This window comes from Scyliorhinus canicula, chromosome 14 (genome assembly GCF_902713615.1).
Source record: "Scyliorhinus canicula chromosome 14, sScyCan1.1, whole genome shotgun sequence".
NCBI lineage: Eukaryota > Metazoa > Chordata > Chondrichthyes > Carcharhiniformes > Scyliorhinidae > Scyliorhinus > Scyliorhinus canicula.
In genome coordinates, this window is record NC_052159.1 from 83,045,145 (window position 1) to 83,069,535 (window position 24,391).

At 51.5% G+C, this 24,391-nt stretch overlaps 1 protein-coding gene across 6 annotated transcripts in view; it reads right to left on the reverse strand.

Moving 5' to 3' along the window:
* dlg2 (discs, large homolog 2 (Drosophila)) overlaps positions 1-24,391 on the reverse strand; it is a 1,378,721-nt gene that overhangs the window by 718,293 nt on the left and 636,037 nt on the right. For all 6 annotated transcript variants that reach the window (XM_038818412.1, XM_038818411.1, XM_038818410.1 and 3 more), the window contains one exon: positions 14,228-14,352. In XM_038818412.1, the coding sequence (XP_038674340.1) occupies positions 14,228-14,352 (125 nt within the window). The remainder of the gene's footprint in view (positions 1-14,227; positions 14,353-24,391) is intronic.

Genomic DNA, 24,391 nt, shown 5'->3' on the forward strand with positions numbered 1-24,391 from the left:
AAGAGAAGTAGGAGGGAGAGCTGGGAGGGGAGATAAATTGGGGAGTGTGTAGCGAGGCGCTACATAGGGTAAACGCATAGTCCTTGTGCGTGAGGATGAGCCACATACATATGACTCGGGCGAGAATGAGTGGGTTCTTCCAGGGAGTGGCAGACAAGTGTAAGAAGTGTGAGCAGGGCCCAGCAAACCATGCACATATGTTCAGGGACTGTGAGAAGTTGGAGAGATACCGGGCAGGAGTGTTCGCTAACTAACTAACACTAACAGAGCTGGTGGGGGAAGGGGTCCGCTGGACCCTATGGTGGCGATATTCAGCATATCAGAGAAGCCAGAGCTGGTGGAGGGGAGGAAGGCCAATGTCATGGCCTTTGCATCACTGGTTGTCCGAAAAAGGATCCTGTTGGCATGGCAGCCAGCAATGCCACTGGGAGTGGCCGTCTGGCGAGGAGACTTGAAAGACTTTCTCAGTCTGGAAATGAATAAATGTGAACTGAAAGGTTCAGTGGAGGGCTTTGAGGCAGAGTGGGGGCTGCTTGTGGCCATGTTTGAAGAGCAGTTCATTGCAAAGGGGCAGAGGAGGGAGAGGGGGAGGCAGGATGGAGGGGATTTGGGGTGAAAATGGGGAAAAATTTGTATAATTTGTATAATTGTGTGATGGGATAATTGTGTGATGGGAAGCATGTTCCCTGGATTGTTCCTGTTTTGTAACTGAATAAGTTTGGAATAAAATTGTGATGAGTGGTTACTGTGTTACTGTACCCTTATCATCATGTAAGGTGATGTCCCCTTTGAGACCGGGCTTGGAACCCTGGGGAACACCGCCTCTGGCTCCGCCCACCAGGGAATCGTATATAAGGGGCTGCTCTGTAGGCTGCACCCAGTAAGCACCCGTCTCGGTATCAGGCTAGTTCTCAGCTTATTAAAGACTTCTTTTACCGTTCCACTCTTTTGTGTCATTATTGAGAGTATTACAATTCAATGAGCTGAACTACGTTAGGATGGACGCAGGTCTCAAGCCAGAGAAGCTCAACTTGGAAGCACGGACACCAGAGGCAACAGAAATTTTTAAGTACTGGCTCCGCTGCTTCGAGACCTACCTGGTCTCCTCGGAGACCCCCGAGGGCCATGCAAGCTGCGCCTACTCCACGCCTGGGTGAGTCACAGAATCTCTGCCATGATCGAGAAGGCGACTACTTACGACGAGGCGGTCGAGATCCTGAGTGTAGATGAACAGAGAGATCTCGGCATCCAGGTACATAAATCCCTGAAAGTTGCCACCCAGGTTAATAGGGTTGTTAAGAAGGCATATGGTGTGCTAGCCTTTATCAGTAGGGGGATTGAGTTTCGGAGCCACAAGGTCATGCTGCAGCTGTACATAACTCTGGTGCGGCCGCACCTGGAGTACTGCGTGCAGTTCTGGTCACCACATTATAGGAAGGATGTGGAAGCTTTGGAAAGGGTTCAGAGGCGATTTACTAGGATGTTGCCTGGTATGGAGGGAAGGTCTTACGAGGAAAGCCTCAGGGAATTGAGGTTGTTTTCGTTAGAGAGGAGAAGGCTGAGAGGTGACTTAATAGAGACATATAAGATAGTCAGAGGGTTAGATAGGGTGGACAGTGAGAGTCTTTTTCCTCGGATGGTGATGACCAACACGAGGGGACATAGCTTTAAATTGAGGGGTGATAGATATAGGACAGATGTCAGAGGCAGTTTCTTTACTCAGAGAGTAGTAGGGGTGTGGAACGCCCTGCCTGCAACAGTAGTAGACTCGCCAACTTTAAGGGCATTTAAGTGGTCACTGGATAGACATATGGATGAAAATGGAATAGTGTAGGTCAGATAGGCTTCAGATGGTTTCACGGGTCGGCGCAACATCGAGGGCCGAAGGGCCCGTACTGCGCTGTAGTGTTCTATGTTCTATGTTCTACGCAAGCGCTTCGTCAAACCCATAAAAGAGGTACACGCACAGCATCCGCTCTCTACCTGCCGGCAGCGCTCAGGGGAAACGATCGACGAGTCAGTAGAAAAGCTCACCACGCTCGCCAGGATCTGCAATCATCAGGATGTGACGGCGGAAGTTCACATGAACCTGCACATCCGAGACGCATTCGTGTCAGGCATCCGTTCCACCTATATCAGGCAGGGCTCCTCAAAAATGGAGCTAAAGACCTCCAGGACACGGTAACGCTTGCCACCTCGCTGGAAGTGGCCCGTCACAACCTATGCACGTACCCCGCGGACCCTGCGAGCCCCCCTCGGACTTCCCCAGACTCGGCCACGCTACGGGCCTGCGCCGTGCGGCGACCCGCCCAGACCGGGGGCACACCGTGCTATTTCTGTGGGCAGGGCCAGCACCACATCCACGCTGCCTAGCCCGCTCCGCCATCTGCAGCGACTGCGGGAAGAAGGGGCATTTCGTGAGGGTCTGCCTGGCCAGGCCCAGGGCCCAGAAGCAAAAAGATCACCAGGCCCGTAAATCAGGTTCACAGGCCCGCAGGCCTCGCAAAGTAGCTGCGCACCGACCAGATACGCCCCTTTCTGACACGTCTTTGGCTTTGTGCGAGTCATGGGAGCAGCAATCTTGGCAGCGGCCAACTTCTCGACCCGACACGTGCGACGACGGCGGCGGCCATTTCATGAATCTGATTCGGCTGAGGACTCGGACTACCCACAACTGGGAGCGATCACCCTCGACCAAACGCGGCCAAAGCACCTGCAGAATTCCATGATGCAGGTCCAGATCAATGGGCACGACACTCCCTGCCTCTTCGACTCCGGGAGCACGGAGAGCTTTATCCACCCAGAAATGGAAAGGCGCTGCTCCTTGCGCACCTATCCTGCGTCCCAAACCATAGCCCTCGCCTCCGGGTCCCACTCCATCCAAATCAAGGGATATTATATTACGGATCTCTCGATCCAGGGCGCCGAATACGCTCGTTTCAAACTCTATATCCTCCCTCACCTCTGCGCCCCCCTGCTGCTCGGTCTGGATTTCCAATGCAGCCACCGAAGCCTGACACTGAAGTTCAGCAGACTCTTGCCCCCCCTCACGGTATGCAGCCTTGCAACACTGAAAGTTGCACCCTCCTCTCTATTCGCAAACCTTACCCTGACTGTAAGCCCGTCGCCACCGGGAGCCGGCGATACAATGCCCAAGACATGACTTTTATAAAGTCAGAGGTCCAGAGGGGGTCAATTTAGTGTGACCAATCCACCTACTCTGCACATTTTTGGGTTGTGGGGGTAAAACCCACGCAGACACGGGGAGAATGTGCAAACTCCACATGGACAGTGACCCAGAGCCGGGATCGAACCTGGGACCTCAGCGCCGTGAGGCAGCTGTGCTAACCACTAGGCCACCGTGCTGCCCTCATGTTTCCCTCCCTTCCTGAATAGAAAGGTTATATTTGTTACTTTCCAGTCTGATGGAACCTGGAATTTTAGAAAATTAACACCATTATTAGCCACCTCTTTTAAGAACCTAGGATGGAGTCCATCAGGGTTCGAAGACTTGTCAGACCACAGTTCCATCAGTTTGCTCAGTATCGCTTCCCTAGTGATTGTAAGTTCATCAGGTTCCTCTCTCCCTTCCACCTCCTGATGTACAGCCATTACTAGAATATTTTTTGTATCCTCCATAGTGAAGACAGAAGCAAAATATTTGTTCATTTCATCCGCCATTTCCTTGTTATCTTCTATTAACTTCCCATTGTCAGTTACTTTACTGACTCTTTCCTTTTAAAATAACTGTAGAAACTGTTGCTATATTTTTACATTTCTAGCTAGCTTCCTCTCATGCTCTAATTTATTTCTCCTGCCTAACCTTTTAGTCATTCTCTGCCGTTCTTTATATTCTGACCAATCATTTGTTCTGCCACTCACCTTTGCATAGTTATCTGCTTTTTCCTTACATTTGGTGCTTGCCTTAACTTATTTAATTAACCATGGACGATGGGTTCTCCCACTAGAATTATTCTTTATGTGAGAATATACTTATTGCAAATGTTCTTGGATATTCCTTAAATGTCTCCCACTGTTCCTCTATCCATTTATCTTCAAGCCTAATATCCCAGTTCACTTCAGCTAGATCAGTTTTCATGCCCACATATTTGCCCTTATTTAAATTTAAAATACTAGTTTTAGACCCACTCTTCTCCCTTTCCTTATCCTTATTTGAGAATACTGTGCAGATTTGATATAACTGAGTGACATATCCATGTGTTTTTTTTATTAATTCAGTTCTTCGATCCTGGTACTCTTTGAACAGTACCATTTGCCTACTCTTTGAGGTAATTTGTGCCAACATGCACACAATGAACAAAACCTCCCCACACTCAAATCTTCTGGAACAAGGTCAGTGACATATTATGTGGAAATCTCAATCCAGTTTACAAATGATATTATCATTCTTCCTCATTATTAAATCACAGTCCAGTTTAATGTCTCTGAACTGGAGAGGTTTGAGATAGAGGCAGACTTGTCTGGACATTCTTGCTGTCCACAGACACCCATATATCACAGTCCAAACACACAACCTTGTCTGACATATATTAGTCTGTATTTATTAATAGATAACATTTATCTATAGATTCTTTTCAGCTTTAAGACTATTTTAACTATTTACTTTACACCGAAACATAAACACTGATTATATCTGCCACGTGACTTAGCTCAATAGCCACTGCTGTCGGCTCTCCATCTGTTTAAAATGGTGACTCTGGGTCTCCCACTTTCTTCTGCAGCTGCAAGTTCTCCTTCTGTTTAAATATGCTTCTCTGCTCCTCCCAATGGCATCTGCTGTATTGATGGTCATTTGGCATAATATTTATGACAGAAATCATTCTATCCAAAACAAAATAATTTAAGTGGCCACCGAGTAAGTTTTACTTCAAATAAATCAGGGCCGGAATTCTCCAGTTGTTGTAATTCCCTTTTCCCACCGGTAGTGCCCACCCACCCACAGATTTATTGGTAGTGTGATGGGGTGGTTTCACTGGAAAATCCCATTTACAAGCAATAGGAAGATAGAATCCCACCGCCGGGAGACTCATGGCTGGCAGACCAGAGAATCCAGCCCCAGTTTTTTATGTCTGTCATAGAATTCCTACGGAATCATAGAATTCCTACAGAGCAGAAGGAGGCTATTCAACCCATAAAGTCTTCACCAACTCCCTGAAAGTCCACCCAGGTCCACTCCCCTCCCCCCCGCCCCCGGTAACCTCACTTAACCTGCACATCCCTGGACACTAAGGAGATTTTTCTTGAGCATGGCCAATCCACCTAACCTGCACATCTTTGGACTGAGGGAGGAAACTGAAACCCACGTAGACACAGGGAGAACGTGCAAGCTCCACACAGACAATCGCCCAAGGACAGGATTGAACCCGGGTCCCTGGTGCTGTGGGGCAGCAGTGCTAACCATTGTGCCACCCTGCTGTCTGCTGTCTGTCTTACTTGACCTTGTTTGTTTTATTATAATTACAGTAACACATTTAAAACTAATAGCAGTCATCACATACAGAAGAGATCAGTTTCCTTCTTAAAAGCATCCGCCTTATTATGTATTCATACTTTTGAGGCCATCTTTCTGTCTGTTACCCCCGATGCTAAATTTCCAATTTAAATGTTTTTCCTGTCCACACAGAACTTCTTAAGTGCCTTCTTTGATGGCCCCAATGGTTCTATCCTGCAAAAAATACAATTTATTCAGAGGCCATGGATACACAGGCAAAGAATTCCACATTCATCATCCTTGTCCTTGCCAAGCTCCACTGCGCCTTGTGCAGATTTTGCTCATTCTCCCCATGTCTGTGTGGGTTTCCTCCTGGTGCTCCGGGTTCCTCACAGTCCAAGGATATGCTGGTTATGTGGGGTTACGGGGTTACAGGGCTAGTGTGGGGGGAGTGGGCCTGGGTTGGGTGCTATTTCGGAGGGTCGCAGATTTGATGGACTGAATGGCCTCCTTCTGCTCTGTAGGGATTTTATGGTTCTATGGGTGGATTGAGATCTGGATTGGGCTGATCCAGATAGGTGCAATTCCCGCTGGAAACCACACTTCAAAATGTTTTGAGAGAATTGCACCCTATATTCAAGAAAGAAGAAAAATCTGGAGCGGGATTCTCCAATTCCCCGGTGGGTCGGAGAATCGCCCGGGGCCGGAGTGAATCCCGCCCCCGCCGTGGCCCGAATTCGCCGCCATCCGGGAATCGGCAGGGGTGGGAATCGCGCCGCACCGGTTGGCGGGATGCCCCCACTGTGGCCTGGCTCACGATCGGGGCCAACCGATCGGTGGGCGGGCCTGTGCCATGGGGGCACTCTTTTTCTTCCGCCCCGCCATGGCCTTCACAATGGCGGGAGTGGAAGAGAACCCCCTCCACTGCGCATGCGCCGGTGTGACGTCAGCAGCCACTGATGCACCGGCACATTCGTGGACTTCTGCCGGCCGGCGAAGGCCTTTCGGCCCCGGTTGGCAGAGCACCAAAGGCCGTTTGCGCCACCGGCAGAGTGGGAACCACTCCGGCACGGGCCTAGCCCCTAAAGGTGTGGAGAATTGCGCACCTTTGGGGAGGCCCGACGCCGGAGTGGTTCACGCCACTCAGTCCCGCCGGGACAACCCGCCCCGCCGGATAGGGGAGAATCCCGGCCAAGGTTTCAGTAACTATAGAGGAGTCTCCTTGTTGTCTCACAGGAAATATCATTGCAAGGATTCTTCTCTACCACCTCCTTCCAGTGGCCAAGGAACTCCTTCCCGTCACAGTGCCATTTTCACCTAATAAGAGGGACCACAAATATTGCATGGCAAATTCAAGAAAAGTGCAAGGATCAGAATCAACCACTGGCCATGGCTTTTGTTGCCCTCACTTAAGCCTTTGACTCTATTAACTACGAAGGCCTATAGAGTAGCCTCCTCAAAATTAATTTCAGCCCGCAAACACTGACAGATATTACCTCTTCTTGCAGAAATTTCACAACAGAGCCAAGTTCATAATGTCAAGACCCAGCTTTTTGATTGTTACTGACTGGCTAGGAATGGAGAAGGCACTAATCCAACCTAAATGGGCAGCATTGTAGCACAAGTGGATAGCACTGTGGCTTCACAGCGCCAGGGTTCCAGGTTGGATTCCCCGCTGGGTCACTGTCTGTGCGGGGTCTGCACGTTCTCCCCGTGTGTGCGTGGGTTTGCTCCGAGTGCTCCGGTTTCCTCCCATAGTCCAAAGACGTGCAAGTTAGGTGAATTGGCCATGCTAAATTGGCCCGAAGTGACTAAAAAGGTCAGTAGGGGTTATGGGGATAGGATGGAAGTGAGGGCTTAAGTGGGTCGGTGCAGACTCGATGGGCCGAATGGCCTTCTTCAGCACTGTATGTTCTATGTATGTATGTAAATGTTGCTGTGTTCAATATTGATTTGATGTATTTCTCTAATATTCACTATTGCAACTTCCGTGATTAACTTACAACTATATGCACGTTTTGAGAAATTGTCCCGTACTCATCACTCACAGATTCTGTACAAGAAGGGAACAAATGCTTTTAAAAGTTCAATTAAGAAGTTAGTCAGGGCATAAGCAGAGTTTAAACACTGTCATGTGGTTCGAAATGCTGCTTTTCGTTAATACATGCCATTGCTTCTTGAGGATTAAACAACATAAAATAAAATGTTTGAAATTTAACCAAAACAATAATGCAGTATCCTTTATTTTTTTATTTCAGCGTTGATATTGGTGTAATTTTAGTACTGGGACAATAGTCCAGAATTTGCAGAGCTTTTGTTGACAAACTGTCAACATTATCTGCCATTACCCCTCTGAAACTGACTGCAATTTCAGGTTTAGCATAATGCATAAATCCTGAGGTTGCGGTCTGACTGTCACTGCTCTATCTGCACGTTACAAAGATGTAACATTACTCACATCTTTGGCATTCTATTTCAGTTAATCTTTTTCACAGTGTTTGATGCACTATCAATTACGAGACGAGTGTAGAGTGTAATCGAGGCTTTATTAAGCAGAGATGTGTAGCCTCCCGCAGCTGCTGCCGAAAAGGCTGCAGCTCGGAGAGCTCACACATTTATACTCCGCCTACTCGGCGGAGCCAGCAGGCAGGGATCCACCCCTGTACCTGTAGTACAGGAGCCTTACCGTCTTACACCTCATATGTGATATATATATATATACACAACAGTGGTGATTACCACATTCACCCCCTGTTAAAAAAAAAAGAGTCCAGCAGGGGTGGAGGAAGACTATTTACATGCACAGGTTAACATTTTGGGGAAAGTTCACAAATTAAGACGATCGGGTGCCTTGATTCTCCGTTGTGAGCGCCGCAGTTCCGGTGGCGATGCAGGCGTCAGTTTGGTCGCCGGTGACTCCGGGAGCGTGTAGACCTATTCTTCATCCCCGTGTGGGACCAAGGTGAGGATGGATTGTCCTGGAGTGGGGGCTGTGGTGAGGTGCGTTGGGGGGAGGAAGGGTGGCACCGGGGCAGAGGGGGTGGGGTGGGGACCCAGCTGGTGCCAGGTCCCTGAGGGAGACAGCGTCTTGTCGGTCGTCGGGGTACGCCACTGCGGGTTTGCATGGAGTACTGTACCCTCTTGACTAACGGGTCCGCCTTGCGGAGCCGCACGTGCTTGCGGAGGAGAACGGGTCCTGGAGCTGCCAGTCATGTTGGGAGCGAAATCCCGGAGGTGGACTTCCTGGGGAAGGCAAGGAGACGTTCATGGGGGTTGCATTAGTCGCAATGCAAAGGAGCGACCGAATGGAGTGAAAGGCGTCAGGGAGGACCACCTGCCAGCAGGAGACCGGGAGATTCCTGGACCGTAGGGCCAGCTGGACGGCCTTCCAGACCATCCCATTCTCCCGCTCCACCTGCCCGTTTCCCCGGGGGTTGGAGCTGATCGTCTTGCTCAAGGCGATGCCCTTGCTGAGCAGGTACTCGTGCAGCTCATCGCTCATAAATGAGGATCCCCGGTCGCTGTGGATGTAGGTCGGGAAACCGAACAGGGCGAATATGGTGTTGAGGGCTTTGATGACAGTGGCAGATGTCATATTGGGCATGGGACAGTGAAGGGGAATCTGGAGTATTCGTCGACCACGTTAAGGAAATATGTGTTTCAGTCGGTGGAGGGGAGGGGCCCTTTGAAATCCACGCTGAGGCGTTCAAAGGGGCGGGAGGCCTTCACTAGGTGCGCTCGGTCTGGCCGGTAGAAGTGCGATTTGCACTCCGCGCAGACCTGGCAGTCTCTAGTGATAGCACTGACCTCCTCAATGGATTAGGGAAGATTGCGGGCCTTTATGAAGTGAAAGAACCGCGTGACCCCTGGGTGACAGAGCGTCATGTAGGGTCAGGAGTCGGTCCACTTGTGCGCTGGCACATGTACCTCGGGATAGGGCATCGGGGGGCTCTTTGAGCTTACCGGGGCGATACAAAATCTTGTAATTGTAAGTGGAGAGCTCGATCCTCCACCTCAAGGTTTTGTCATTTTTGATTTTGCTCCGCTGTGTGTTGTTGAACATGAAGGCAACCGACCGTTGGTCAGTGAGGAGAGTGAATCTCCTGCCGGCCAGGTGATGCCTCCAATGTCGCACAGCTTCTACGACGGCTTGGGCCTTCTTCTCGACGGAGGAGTGCCGAGTTTTGGAGGCATGGGGGGTGCATCAAAAGAATGCCATGGGCCTGCTTGCCTGGTTGAGGGTGGCGGCCAGAGCGACGTCTGATGCACCGCTCTCGACTTGGAAGGGGAGTGTCTCGTCGACCGCATGCATCGCGGCCTTGGCGATGTCGGCCTTGATATGGTTGAAGGCCTGGTGAGCCTCGGCCGTCAGTGGGAAAACGGTGGAGTTAATGAGTGCGTGGGCCTTCTCAGCACAGTTAGGGACCCACTGGGCGTAGTATGAGAAGAACCTCAGGCATCGTTTGAGGGCCTTGGGGCAGTGGGACTTCCATGAGGGGGCGCAAGCGATCGGGGTCGGGCCCTAGAACTCCATTTTGCACCAGATAGCCGAGGATGGCTAAGCGGTTGGTGCTGAACACGCACTTCTCCTTGTTATACGTTAGGTTCAGGAGTTTGGCGGTGTGGAGGAATTTGGAAATGTTAGTGTCGTGGTCCTGCTGCTCGTGGCTGCAGATGGTGACGTTATCCAGGTACGGGAAGGTGGCCCGCAGTCCGTACCGGTCAACCATTCGGTCCATCTCCCGTTGGAAGACCAAGACACCGTTAGTGGCGCCGAAGGGAACCCTGAGGAAGTGGTAAAGGCGGCCGTCCGCTTCAAACGTGGTGTACGGGCGGTCCGCCTTGCGAATGGGGAGCTGGTGGTCGGCAGATTTCAGGTCCACTGTCGAGAAGACACGGTACTGTGCAATCTGATTGACCATATCGGATATGCATGGGAGGGAGTACGCGTCGAGCTGCGTGTACCGATTGATGGTCTGACTGTAGTCAACGACCATCCTGTTTTTCTCCGCAGTTTTCACAACTACCACTTGGGCTCTCCAGGGGCTGTTGCTGGCCTCGATAATGCCTTCCCGTAGCAGCCGCTGGATCTCAGACCTGATGAAAGTCCTGTCCTGGGCACTGTACCGTCTGCTTCTGGTGGTGACGGGTTTGCAATCCGGGGTGAGGTTTGCAAACAGAGAAAGCGGGTCGACCTTAAGGGTCATGAGACCGCAGACAGTAAGGGGTGGTAGGGGCCCTCCGAATTTTAGGGTTAGATTTCGGAAGTCGAGGCGAGTAGCAAGGCAGCGCACAGGTTGGGGAGGACGTAGAGCCGGAAGTAGCTGAACTCTACGCCCTGGATGGTGAGGGTGGCGGTGCAGTACCCCCGGATCTCCACAGAGTGGGATCCGGAGGCCAGGGGTGTACCGCGAGGGAGCAGCGCCTTACCGTATCGGGGTGGATGCAGCTCTCTGTGCTCCCGGAGTCAAGAAGGCATGATGTCTTGTGCCCATCGATGTTTACTGCCGTCAACGCGGTTGCAAGGTTGTGCGGCCGGGACAGGTCGATTGTGATGGAGGCGAGCCGTGGCTGGTGTTGGAAGGCCCCTGGCTGGTCGGCAGCAGTTGCAGGCGATGAGCGGCCCGATGAGGTGCCTAACGAGCAGGGGTCCTGAGGCGGGGAAAATGGCGGCGCCCATGGGTCGCACGTGGCGGGCGGCATTAAAGATGGCGAAATTCTCCGTACTTTTGAGGTCTGGGTGGACGCCGAAGGGACGGCTAAAGTCCGCACATGCGCCAAAGGCCCGGCGTGCTCTGGCGCATGCACGGGGCTCCGCCATGGCCGGTGCAGATGGAAGGAGTGCCCCCAGGGTCGGATCCACCCGCGCCCCTCCGAGGTCCGTCCCGCCGTGTGGGACCATGTCTAACTCACGCCGGCGGGACCGACCAGAAACGGACGGCCGATCTGCCTATCAGGGCCCGGAGAATTGCCCGGGGGGGGGGGGGGGGGGGGGGGCACTGCCAACAGCCCCAACTGTTGTGGCATAAACCTCGCCCCCGCCCAAAAAACAGCGCCGGTGAATACGTCAGCTGGCATCGGGGCGGCGGAGTGGGATTCGTGCCGCCCCCCGCCCCCGGTCATTCTCCGACCCTGCGGGGGTCGGAGAATCCTGCTGCAGGGCTTTTAACTACAAGGTTAGGTTAAAGAAGTTGGGATTATTCTCCTTGAAGCAAAGGAGATTGACGGGCGAATTGATGGAGGTGCACAAGATTATGATCGGATTAGGCAAGATAGACAAGGAAACCTCTCCACATTAGTTGATAGTATAAGGATCAGGGACACAGATTTAATGTGAGGAAGAACCTTTTTACGCAGCAAGTGGTAATAACTTGAACTCGTTGTCTATCGAGGGTGGTAGAGGCAGAGACCATCAATGATTTCAAAAGGAAATTACATGCGCACTTGGTGGGCAGCACGGTAGCATTGTGGATAGCACAATCGCTTCACAGCTCCAGGGTCCCAGGTTCGATTCTGGCTTGGGTCACTGTCTGTGCGGAGTCTGCACATTCTCCCCGTGTGTGCGTGGGTTTCCTCCGGGTGCTCCAGTTTCCTCCCACAGTCCAAAGATGTGCAGGTTAGGTGGATTGGCCATGATAAATTGCCCTTAGTGTTCAAAATTGCCCTTGGTGTTGGGTGGGGTTGCTGGGTTATGGGGATGGGGTGGAGGTGTTGACCTTGGGTAGGATGCTCTTTCCAAGAGCCAGTGCAGACTCGATGGGCCGAATGGCCTCCTTCTGCACTGTAAATTCTATTCTATGAATAATTTGCAGGGCAGGACTATGGGGTTGAAGCGGGGCAATGGGATTGACTGGATAGCTCTGTGGGGAGCCAATATGGACCCGATAGTCCAAAAGGTCTCCTATGCCATAATGACTCCACATAAATGACTTTAGAAGTTGTCTGTATGAAAAGGTTAACAGCGAGGGGCCATTGCACCAACAGTCATAACTTAAGACTGAAGCAGTAGACTCGCCTCCGGCAGGAACGCTGATGAACCTGCTGTGTAATTCTAGCATTTTCACTTGTTGCTCTATATTGGTTTGGTCAAAACAATTATGTGCATTAAAAAACAATCATCCAGGCTTCTAGTGGCGGCCATGGAGGAGTAGGTCGCACATTTGATAGCACCCGTCTGTAATGCACTTTTGGACCTTTATCGCCCCTTTTTTTGTTCCATTTTATGGGATAAATCAGTGAAGAGTGAGACAGTAATGAGAAATCCCCCTCCGGTGTATGGAGAATTGGACCAGAAGTGGCCATGTGAGATGACAAAGTCCTATAAGGGAGACGCAAGCAGAGCTGGTAACACGGGACAGATGGCGGAGAGCAAGGGCCGTGGGGAGACGGCTCAGTAGTCGACGGAGTAGCTGGTAAAGTTTTTCGAGGATTGCTTCGCCAAGCTGAAGAAGGACATGCTGGACCCAATTAAGGCTTTGATTGATCAAGTGGTTCAGAATCAGGAAACCAATGGGAGAGCGATCCAGGAGGTCGAACAAAAGTTGTCCGAGCACAAGGAGTATATAACCGTGCTGGAAAGCAAAGTGGGGATGATGATCCACGGGGGATACAGGATAGAGTAATTTCCAGTACCTGGGTGGGAGAGGGGAAGGCATTGGATATTTACCAGGAACTTTCGGAGGCGGAGAAACTCCGGTGGAGGAGCTTAAGGGCAAGTACGAGGATGAGCTAGGAGGAGAGATAGAGGTGGGGCTGATGCCCTAAGCAGGGTTAATACCTCCTTATCATGTGCCAGGCTTAGCCTGATACAATTTAAGGTAGTCCACCGGGCACACATGACAGTGGCTAGGATGAGTAAGTTTTTCAGGGTAGAGGATAGGTGTGCAAGGTGCGTGGGAAGCCCAGCAAATCATGTCCACATGTTTAGGGCATGCCCGAAGCTTAGAGGGTTTTGGCAGGATTTTGCTAAGGCAATGTCCACGGTACTCAAAACACAGGTGATGCCGAGTCCGGAGGTGGCGATCTTCGGAGTGTCGGAAGAGCCGGGAGTTCAGGGGGCGAAAGAGGTCGGCGTCTTGGCCTTTGCCTCCCTGGTAGCCCGGGGACGGATCTTGTTAATGTGGAGGGACTCGAAGCACCCCGAGTGTAGAGACCTGGGTTAGTGACATAGCTGGGTTTCTCAGTCTCGAGAAAATAAAGGTCGCCTTAAGAGGAGCAATGTCAGGGTTCTCCCGGAGGTGGCAGCCATTCGTTGACTTTTCTCGGGGAAAATTAGAATGTCAGCAGATGCAGTATTCCAAAGGGGGGGGGGGGGGGGGGGGGGGCGGATTGTTGTTGTATGGTTGAGGTGTGTGAAGATTGGGCTGGGGGGGAAATGTTTATTTTACCATGTTGATGTCATTGTTTATGTTACTGTTAGAAAAATTTTCAAATACCTTGATGTGACCATCAATTCACTAGACACGTGTTTGGAAGTAAACTGTGGTTATAATAGTCTTACAACTAAGCCAGCCTGCGATCAGAGGAACTGAGAGCAGGCTTACGGCTGCAGTGCTTTATATTTCCGGTTAGTGGGAGGAGCCATGGGCGGAGCCTAGTACAAACTCCTCATCTCCCCCTATGGGCAGAGCTGCGCAACAGCTCACATACAGAGCCCACAAGGACACAATACATGCAAGGCAATACAGTGTGAATTACGATGGCATATAATTCACCACATACCTTAATAAAATATTATTAAAAAAACAAAAAAACACAATCATCCAAATAGTGTACCTGAGTCGTCCATCTTCAGCTGCTGCTCCACCAGGGATAATTTTAGTAATAAATATTCCAGGGTCATCTCCAATATGAGGATTATCTGTGCCTCCGGCTATACTGAACCCCAGGCCAGAGTTACCCTGTCAGACAAGGAAATGGTAGAACATAATGTAATTACTTTTATTGACAAAACTCAGAGGTTAAAATCTATCAATAACAAGGTTATATTTTCCAAAGTGAACATGTTAGGAAATCTGCAAGGCCGATTTATTACAAAAGCTCTCTTTAATAAGTACACGGGATCCACACTGAGTAAAATGGGAAACAAAGTTTTATGAACACAAATAATATGTACACTACCTGGTAGGTCCCTACCAGGTTTCTACCCTGATCGGTGCCTTATTGGCCGACCTTTATTTATTGTATAATGAGATACCCCTAGTGGGGGGTGGGGGGCATACTCCGCAAGGATATTACACTCTCTAATAGTCTTTGGTCTGTGTCTATCCACCAAACAACCTCAAGGTTTTCAAGCAATGTAATGACTGCATTTGTTGATGAAAAATGACTACTACCATTTGTTTAGTAAAGGCAACTGCCATACAAGGGGTGTGTAAATGGTGGGAACTGTATGAGCACAAAGTACAGTGCAGTTTCTCCACTGTCATATAGTGAATAAGGCGTTACCCTTAAAACCAATTACATCAGTTTTTAGTGTTGATGTACCTGAAGCTCATTTGAAATAACTAAACAATCTAAAAAGCAATTTGGAAACATTCTCGGATTGAGACATCCATTTGCTTTCCTGGGCCCAAGACTGAGACTGCCCCTGGATAGATGTAGGTTTTTACAGTGAGTGGGGCTCCCATGGTTACCTCAACCCAGAGGACAGCAGTCAAGGGCAGTTCCCATGACACAGCATAATCAAATATAGGTGGGGGAAGGGGTTCTCACTTGGCGTCATGGTTTGCTCTGCATTGCAATTGAATGAAAGACCTTATGTTGATCATAGTTATGAAGTAGTTCATTCAAACACATGAGTATAAGCACTATGGATGATGCTGCGCAATCTGCAATAGAAGAGCCAAGTCTAGAACTTGGATGTGTGATGACGATGCTGTTGGCATGATGGGAGAACTGTTGTTGGTGAAGGACTATAAAAGCAAATGACTGCAGATGCTGGAATCTGAAACAAAAACAGTAAATGCTGGACAATCTCAGCAGGTCTAACAGCATCTGTGGAGAGAGAAGGGAGCTAACGTTGAGTCTGAATGACTGTCAAAGACAAAGAGTCATCCATACTCGAAATGTTAGCTCCCTGTGGTAAACCACTGTTGCACCTCTATTAGAGGATGTATGGTAGGACCTGTACTACAGGTATGTTGGTATACTGCCTGCTGGCTCCACCCAGTAGGTGGAGTATAAATATGTGTGTCCTCCATGCGGCAGCCATTTTGCCAGCTGCTGTGGGAGGCCACACATCTTAGAGCAATGAAGCCTCAGTTGTATCCAACTCAAGTCTGTGTACAATTGATTGTGCATCAATTTATTTTCAAAAGATGGACCTCCGTATCAAAGCGGATCGTCTGCAGCTGGATCCGCATTTGAGCGACGCCAGAAAGGACTTTCAACACTGGCTAGCTTGTTTCGAGGCGTACATCAACTCGGCGCCCAGCCCTGTCTCAGAGGCTCAAAAGATACAGATCCTGTACTCAAGGTTGAGCTCCAGCGTCTTTCCGCTAATCCAGGCCACGCCGAGCTACGCCGAAGCCATGAAGCTTCTCAAAGAGAATTACACTCAGAAGATGAACACGCTCTTCGCCAGGCACTTACTCGCCACTCGCTTTCAACTCCCTGGTGAGTCCATAGAAGACTTCTAGCGGGCCCTAATGCCATTCATCCGGGACTGTGACTGTCAGGCCGTTATGGCCACTGAACATTCAAACCTCCTCATGTGGGACGCGCCGAGTTACAGGGATTGGGTCGGACCCCATACTCCAGCGACTGTTAGAAGGAGCCACGCTCGACCAAGCAGAGAGAACAAAACTAGCGCTCTCTATGACGGTTGCCTTGCGCAACTTTCAGGCCGACACCCCCATCCGCGCGGCCCACCCCTCCTACGCATTGTGGATCCCACAGACGGCCGCCCCAGCGGGGGCCTTACCCAGCCAATATGCCTGCGCCACGCGCCAGCCAGCGAACCCCGGGGGTCCCCGATGTTACTTTTGTGGCCAGCAGAAACCCCCTGCCAACGCTGCCCAGCCTGCGCTGCCCTTTGTAAGGCTTGCGGCAAGAAGGGGCACTTCGCCACGGTGTGCCAGGCCCCGCAGTCGCCGCTATCGCCCCCACCCCCCTCGTTTACGGACAGTGGGCGCCGCCATCTTCACCTCCCCAGACCACGCGTGGCCAGTGGGCACCGTCATCTTCTCCCCCTCAGACCACGCGCAGCCAGTGGGCGCCGCCATCTTCTCCCCCTCAGACCATGCGCGGCCAGTGGGCGCCGCCATCTTCTCCCCCTCAGAACAAGCGTGGCCAGGGGGCGCCGCCATCTTCTTCTCCGAGCAACACATGCAGCCCATGGGCGCCGCCATCTTGCTCAACCCCCGCCACATGCGGCATTTTGTCCTCCTCAAGATCTTCAGGCGCCGCCATCTTGTCTCCCACACGGCACATGGGCACCGGCAGCGTTCCAGAACCTGTGCTCCCCGGGCTCTCCATCATCCGACACCAGCGACGACCGACCAGTGACCATCGACCAGTCTCGTCCGCACAACTTGGCCACCGCATCGACCAGCGTTAAAATCAACGGACACGTGACCTCTTGCCTGCTAGACTCTGGGAGCACCAAAAGCTTCATCCACCCGGATAGGATAAGATGCGGCTCCCTCGTGGTACACCCTGCCAACCAAAAAATCGCCCTGGCCTCCGGATCCCATTCCGTGGCGATCCGGGGGTACTGTACGGTCACACTCACGGTCCAGGGTGTAGAGTTCAGCGGCTTCCGCCTCTACGTCCTCCCAAACCTCTGCGCTGCCCTACTACTTGACCTGGACTTCCAGTGCAACCTCCAGAGCGTAACCCTCAAATTCGGCGGGCCCCCACCACCCCTCACAGTTTGCGGCCTTGCGACCATAAAGGTCGATCCGCCTCCCCTCTTCGCAAACCTAACCCCGGACTGCAAACCCGTCGCCACCAGGAGCAGACGGTACAGCAGCCAGGACCGAGGTCCAACGGCTGCTTCGGGAAGGGATTATCAAGGCCAGCAATAGCCCCTGGAGAGCCCAAGTGGTAGCATTTAAAACTGGGGAGAAACACAGGGTGCGATTCTCCACCCCCCACGCCGGGTGGAAGAATAGCGGGAAGGCCACCCGACATTTTTCACGACCTCCCGCTATTCTCCCCCCCCCACGCCCGACCCACGCCACGAATCTCCGCTCGCCGTTTATTACGCCGAGCGGCGATTCTCCGAGGCCGATGGGCCGAGCGGCCGGACCATCACGCCCGTTTCAACACGGCAGCAAACACACCTGCTCGCTACCGTCGTGAAACGGGCGGCAGATGCCACTGCCCCAAGGCTCTCAAACGCTTCCTAGGGTTCTTTTCGTACTATGCGCAGTGGGTCCCAAACAATGCGGACAAGGCCCGCCCACTCATACAGTCCACCCATTTACCCCTGACGGCCGAGGCACAACAGTCCTTCGCCCGTATCAGAGCCGATATCGCCAAGGCTGGGATGCACGCAGTAGACGAGACACTGCCCTTTCACGTAGAGAGCGACGCATCAGAAGTCGCCCTGGCCGCCACACTCATCAGGCAGGCAGACCCGTGGCATTCTTTTCCCGCACGCTTCATGCCTCAGAAATTCGGCACTCATCCATCGAAACAGAGGCCCAAGCTATCGTTGAAGCTGTGCGGCATTGGAAGCATTACCTGGCCGGCAGGAGATTCACTCTCCTCACTGACCAATGGTTGGTAGCCTTCATGTTCACTAACACACAGCGGGGCAAGATCAAGAATGATAAGATCTTGAGGTGGAGGATCGAGCTCTCCACCTACAATTACGAGCTTTTGTATCGCCCCGGTAAGTTCAACGAGCCCCCAGACGCCCTATCCCGAAGTACATGTGCCAGCGCACAAGTAGACCGACTCCGGACCCTGCACGACAGCCTTTGTCACCCGGGAGTCACACGGTTGTATCATTTCATAAAGTCCCGCAAACTGCCCTACTCTGTCGAGGAAGTACAGACAATCACCAGGGACCGCCAGGTCTGTGCGGAGTGCAAGCCGCACTTCTACCGGCCGGACCGTGCGCGCCTAGTAAAGGCCTCCCGCCCCTTTGAGAGCGTCAGCGTGGATTTGAAAGGGCCCCTCCCCTCCACCGACCGTGACAAGTCTTTTCTCAGTGTGGTCGATGAGTACTCCACATTCCCCTTCGCCATCCCATGCCCCGATATGACGTCTGCCACCGTCATCAAAGCCCTCAACACGATCTTCGCTCTGTTCGGTATCCCCACCTACATCCACAGTGACAGGGGATCCTCCTTCATGAGCGATGAGCTGCGTCAGTTTCTGCTCAGCAAGGGTATCGCCTCCAGCAGGACGACCAGCTATAATCCCCGGGGAAACGGGAAGGTAGAGAGGGAGAACGGGACGGTATGGAAGGCCATCCAACTGGCCTACGGTCCAAGAACCTCTCGGCCTCCCGCTGGCAGGAGGTCCTCCTTGATGCACTGCACTCCATTCGGTCACTACTGTGCACCGCCATTAACAACACACCCCATGAATATCTTTTTGCCTTCCCCAGGAAGTCCACATCCGGGGTGTCGCTCCCGACTTGGTTCGCAGCTCCAGGACCCGTCCTGCTCCACGTAGGCACGTCCTACTCCACAAGGCGGACCCGTTGGTTGAGAGGGTGCAATTGCTCCATGCAAACCCCCAGTATGCCTACATGGCGTACCCTGACGGCCGCGAGGATACTGTCTCCCTCAGGGACCTGGCACCAGCAGGTTCCACACACACACACCACCACCCCCGGCCCGGCGCCACCCTCCCCTCCCCCGGCGCTCCCAGCAGCAACCCCCCCAGGACCATCCGTCCTCCCCCTGCCCACGGCCGAGGATGAAGAGGATTTTGGCATGCTCCCGGAGTCACCGGACATCAGACCAGCATCGGCATCGCCGCCACCATTACGTCGCTCCCAGCAGCACATCAAGGCGCCGGACCGGTTAAACCTCTAATTGGTCCACTGGACTTCAAAAGACACTTTTTTTTCTCTCTATCGAATATTGTAAATGTAAAAACCATTTGTTGTATATAGTTCTCCACCACCCCCCGCCAGACTCGTTATTAACAGGGGGTGAATGTGGTAAACCACTGTTGCACCTCTATTAGAGGATGTATGGTAGAACCTCTACTACAGGTACGTTGGTAGTCCCTGCCTGCTGGCTCCGCCCAGTAGGCGGAGTATAAATATGTGTGTCCTCCATGTGGCAGCCATTTCGCCAGCTGCTATGGGAGGCCACACATCTTCGAGCAATAAAGCCTCAGTTATATCCAACTCAAGTCTTTGTGCAATTGATCGTGCATCACTCCCTTTTCTCTCTACAGATGCTGTCAGACCTGCTGAGATTGTCCAGTATTTTCTGTTTTGTTGGTGAAGGACTGATGTTCTTTTTGTCAAAGGTGGCAGGATGGAAACTCCAGAATGCAGGAAAGGTCCTTCTCAGATGGATATGGCACAGATTAGGATGTTCATTCCCATGGACATCTATCTGCTGATTCCTCAGCAATGCCTCAGCATGAAATGCTTGCTCTGGGTGCTCAATTTCTTCATCATCCTCCTCCTTTGAGGATGCCACAAGCTTATGGCCTTCACTATTACTCCAGTTCCTTTCCTCTTTGTATTGCCGCATTGTGCAATGCATTGCACATATCCATACCACCGTGATAGGTTTGATGGGTCATATCAGAGGGCACCGAGATCAGTCAAGACACTGGATTTGCCTGTTCAGAAGACTGGGAAGGAAAATGCTGTCATCCTGAGAGAGAGAACAGCAGGTTCTCCAAGGATTCATTGCTATTTCTCCAGTACGCTGCCTCTGCGTCTGACAAGTCTTTGGAGGACACATTGCTAGACTGCTATGACACTCTGCAAATCCCTTTATGAAGCCACAACAATAATGACAGCAGTCTGAGCTCTCATGGAGGTAATCTGACCTTGAATAACAGTTTAAGCTTCAATTGAAACATTCAGATTTTAGTGGAAACTGCTTGTGCTACCAGGGCCAGCCAGGGGCTGGTTTAGCTCACTGAGCTAAATCGCTGGCTTTTAAAGCAGACCAAGCAGGCCAGCAGCACGGTTCGATTCCTGTACCAGCCTCCCCGGACAGGTGCCGGAATGTGGCGACTAGGGGCTTTTCACAGTAACTTCATTGAAGCCTACTCGTGACAATAAGCGATTTTCTTTTCTACACTTGAAGTTGTGACATCATTCATTAGATGTGGGTTGCATTATGGTTGCTTCCACAAGATACGGGTGAACGAAGCTCTCTGTGCTCCTGGAGTCGAACAGGCACGGTGTCTCGTATCCATTAATCTGGACGGACATCATGGAGCTCTTGAGGTGCTCGGGCCGCGACTGGTCCAAGGTGATTGCGCCGAGTTGAGGATAGTCGATGGTGTGGTCGGCGGTGTTGGAACGGCCCCGCGATGGCTGTCCGCGAAGGTCGTAATCTTCGAGTGGCGTAGCGGGTGATGGCCAAGATGGTGGCCCCCGTTGATCGCACATGGCGGGTGGTGAGGAAAATGGAGTCCAAGATGGCGGCCCCCATGGATCACACGTGGCGAGCGGCGAGGAAAATGGCGCCCAAGATGGCGGCCCCCATGGATCGCACATGGCCGGCTGCGTGGGGGAGGATGGCCAAGATGGCGGCCCCCGTGAGTCGCACATGTTGTGTGGAGGCGGAGTCGGCAGACACGCTGCCACATTGCGGGGTCTGCGGGCCTGAGAGTTGGAGAAGCGAGTGTTCGACACAGAGTTTGAGTTTTTCGACTTGGCCAGGCAGACCTTAGCGAAATGTCCCTTTCGCCCACAGCTGCTGCAGCTCACGTTGCGGGCCAGTCATTGCTGCCGGGGGTGTTGGGGCTGGCCGCAAAATTGGCACGATAGTCCTCCGTGATGGGCGGGTGGCCGCACGGCGCAGACCTGGGGAAGCCTTTGGTCGGGGGTCCACGATGGGGTCGTGTGATCGGCCGGGAACGCAGTTACGCTTTGGAAAGTGACCTCCAGCGAGGTCACCAGTTTTACTGTGTCCTCCAGGTCCTGGGCCCCTTTCTCAAGGAGACGCTGCTGCACATAATTTGATCGGACCCCCGCAACGTACACGTCTCGGACGGCGAGTTCCATGTGCTGAGTGGCTGTCACGGCCTGGTAGTTACAGTCGCTTGCTAGGGCTTTGAGGTTGCTTAGATAGTCATCTAGCGACTCCCCAGGGCGCTGGCGACGAGTTGTGAAGATGTGCCACGCGTAGACCTCGTTCACGGGCCGCACGTACAGACGCTCGAGTAACGCGAGGGCCTCAGTGTAAGAGTCAGCTTCATCAAGTTGAGTAGAAATATGATGGCTCACCCATGCGTGGAGAAGACTTAGTTTCTGTTCATCTGTAACGGAGGAAGTCGTCGACGTAGCCAGGTAGGACTTGACTCACCGAAGCCAATCTAAAAAAAATTCCTTTGCCTCTGCAGCCTGTGGATCGAGTTCCAGCCGGTCAGGTTTGAGGGCTGATTCCATGGTAATTCTTTAAGTCGATTAAATTGATGCGATCATCAATTCACTCCTCATCTCCCCCTGTAGGCAGGGCCGCACAGTGGCTCACAGATGGGGCCCACAGTGACAACAGTAAGGTACAGTGTGAATTACCAGTTACACATTCACCACAAGGGCATTGTGGGGTTTTAAAAGAAAGTCAGGAAGAAGACTAAGCACCTAAGTTTCAGATTTTCTTGATGCATGGAGAGTGGAAGCATTTGAGATGACAAGGAAATATCAGTGGGAGTAGGAAGAAAAACTCATCAGTAGGTTGGGAAGGCAAGGTACAATCATATCAGAAGTGTAGTACCATTGAGAGGCTGGTATTTGGTGGTACCTTTGGGTAATGGGAGCACATGGGGATTGTTGTATAAAGGCAGTAAGTAGCTGAGATATAGGAGTACTCAAAGTCAGGAGTAACAGGTTGAGTGTACTTAATGATAGAACATAGAACATTACAGCGCAGTACGGGCCCTTCGGCCCTCGATGTTGCGCCGACCTGTGAAACCATCTGAAGCCTATCTGACCTACACTATTCCATTTTCATCCATATGTCTATCCAGTGACCACTTAAATGCCCTTAAAGTTGGTGAGTCTACTACTGTTGCAGGCAGGGCGTTCCACACCCCTACTACTCTCTGAGTAAAGAAACTGCCTCTGACATCTGTCCTATATCTACCACCCCTCAATTTAAAGCTCTGTCCCCTCGTGTTGGTCATCACCATCCGAGGAAAAAGACTCTCACTGTCCACCCTATCTAACCCTCTGACTATCTTATATGTCTCTATTAAGTCACCTCTCAGCCTTCTCCTCTCTAACGAAAACAACCTCAATTCCCTGAGCCTTTCCTCGTAAGACCTTCCATCCATACCAGGCAACATCCTAGTAAATCTCCTCTGAACCCTTTCCAAAGCTTCCACATCCTTCCTATAATGTGGTGACCAGAACTGCACGCAGTACTCCAGGAGCGGCCGCACCAGAGTTATGTACAGCTGCAGCATGACCTTGTGGCTCCGAAACTCAATCCCCCTACTGATAAAGGCTAGCACACCATATGCCTTCTTAACAGCCCTATTAACTTGGGTGGCAACTTTCTGCAGCTGGATTTATGTACCTGGGTGCCGAGATCTCTCTGTTCATCTACACTACCAAGAATCGTGCCATTAGCCCAGTACTCTGCATTCCTGTTACTCCTTCCAAGATGAACCACCTCACACTTTTCCGCATTAAACTCCATCTGCCACCTCTCAGCCCAGCTCTGCAACTTATCTATGTCCCTCTGTATCCTATAACATCCTTCAGCACTATCCACAACTCCACCTACCTTCCTGCCATCTGCAAATTTACTAACCCATCCTTCTACACCCTCTTCCAGGTCATTTATAAAAATGACAAACAGCAGTGGCCCCAAAACCGATCCTTGCGGTACACCACTAGTAACTGAACTCCAGGATGAACATTTGCCATCAACCACCACCCTCTGTCTTCTTTCAGCTAGCCAATTACTGATCCAAACCGCTAAATCACCTTCAATCCCATACTTCCGAATTTTCTGCAATAGCCTACCGTGGGGAACCTTATCAAACGCCTTACTGAAATCCATATACACCACATCAACCGCTTTACCCTCATCCACCTGTTTGGTCACCTTCTCAAAAAACTCAATATAGTTTGTGAGGCATGACCTACCCTTCACGAAACCGTGTTGAGTATCGCTAATCAACTTGTTATTTTCAAGATGATTATAAACCCTATCTCTTATGACCTTTTCCAACATTTTAGCCACAACCGAAGTAAGGCTCACAGGTCTATAATTACCAGGGTTGTCTCTACTCCCCTTCTTGAACAAGGGGACAACCTTTGCTATCCTCCAGTCTTCTGGCACTATTCCTGTCGACAAAGACGACATAAAGATCAAGGACAAAGGCTCTGCAATCTCCTCCCTGGCTTCCCAGAGAATCCTAGGATAAATCCCATCTGGCCCAGGGGACTTATCTATTTTTACACTTTTCAAAATTGCTAACACCTCCTCCTTGTGAACCTCAATCCCATCTAGCCTGGTCGATTGTACCTGAGTATTCTCCTCGACAACATTGTCTTTCTCCAGTGTAAACACTGACGAAAAACATCCATTTAACGCTGCCCCTATCTCCTCTGATTCCACACACAACTTTCCACTACTATCCTTGATTGGCCCTAATCTTACTCTAGTCATTCTTTTGTTCCTGATATACCTATAGAAAGCCTTAGGGTTTTCCTTGATCCAATCCGCCAATGACTTTTCGTGTCCTCTCCTCGCTCTTCTTAACTCTCCCTTTAGGTCCTTCCTGGCTAACTTGTAACTCTCAAGTGCCCTAACTGAGCCTTCATGT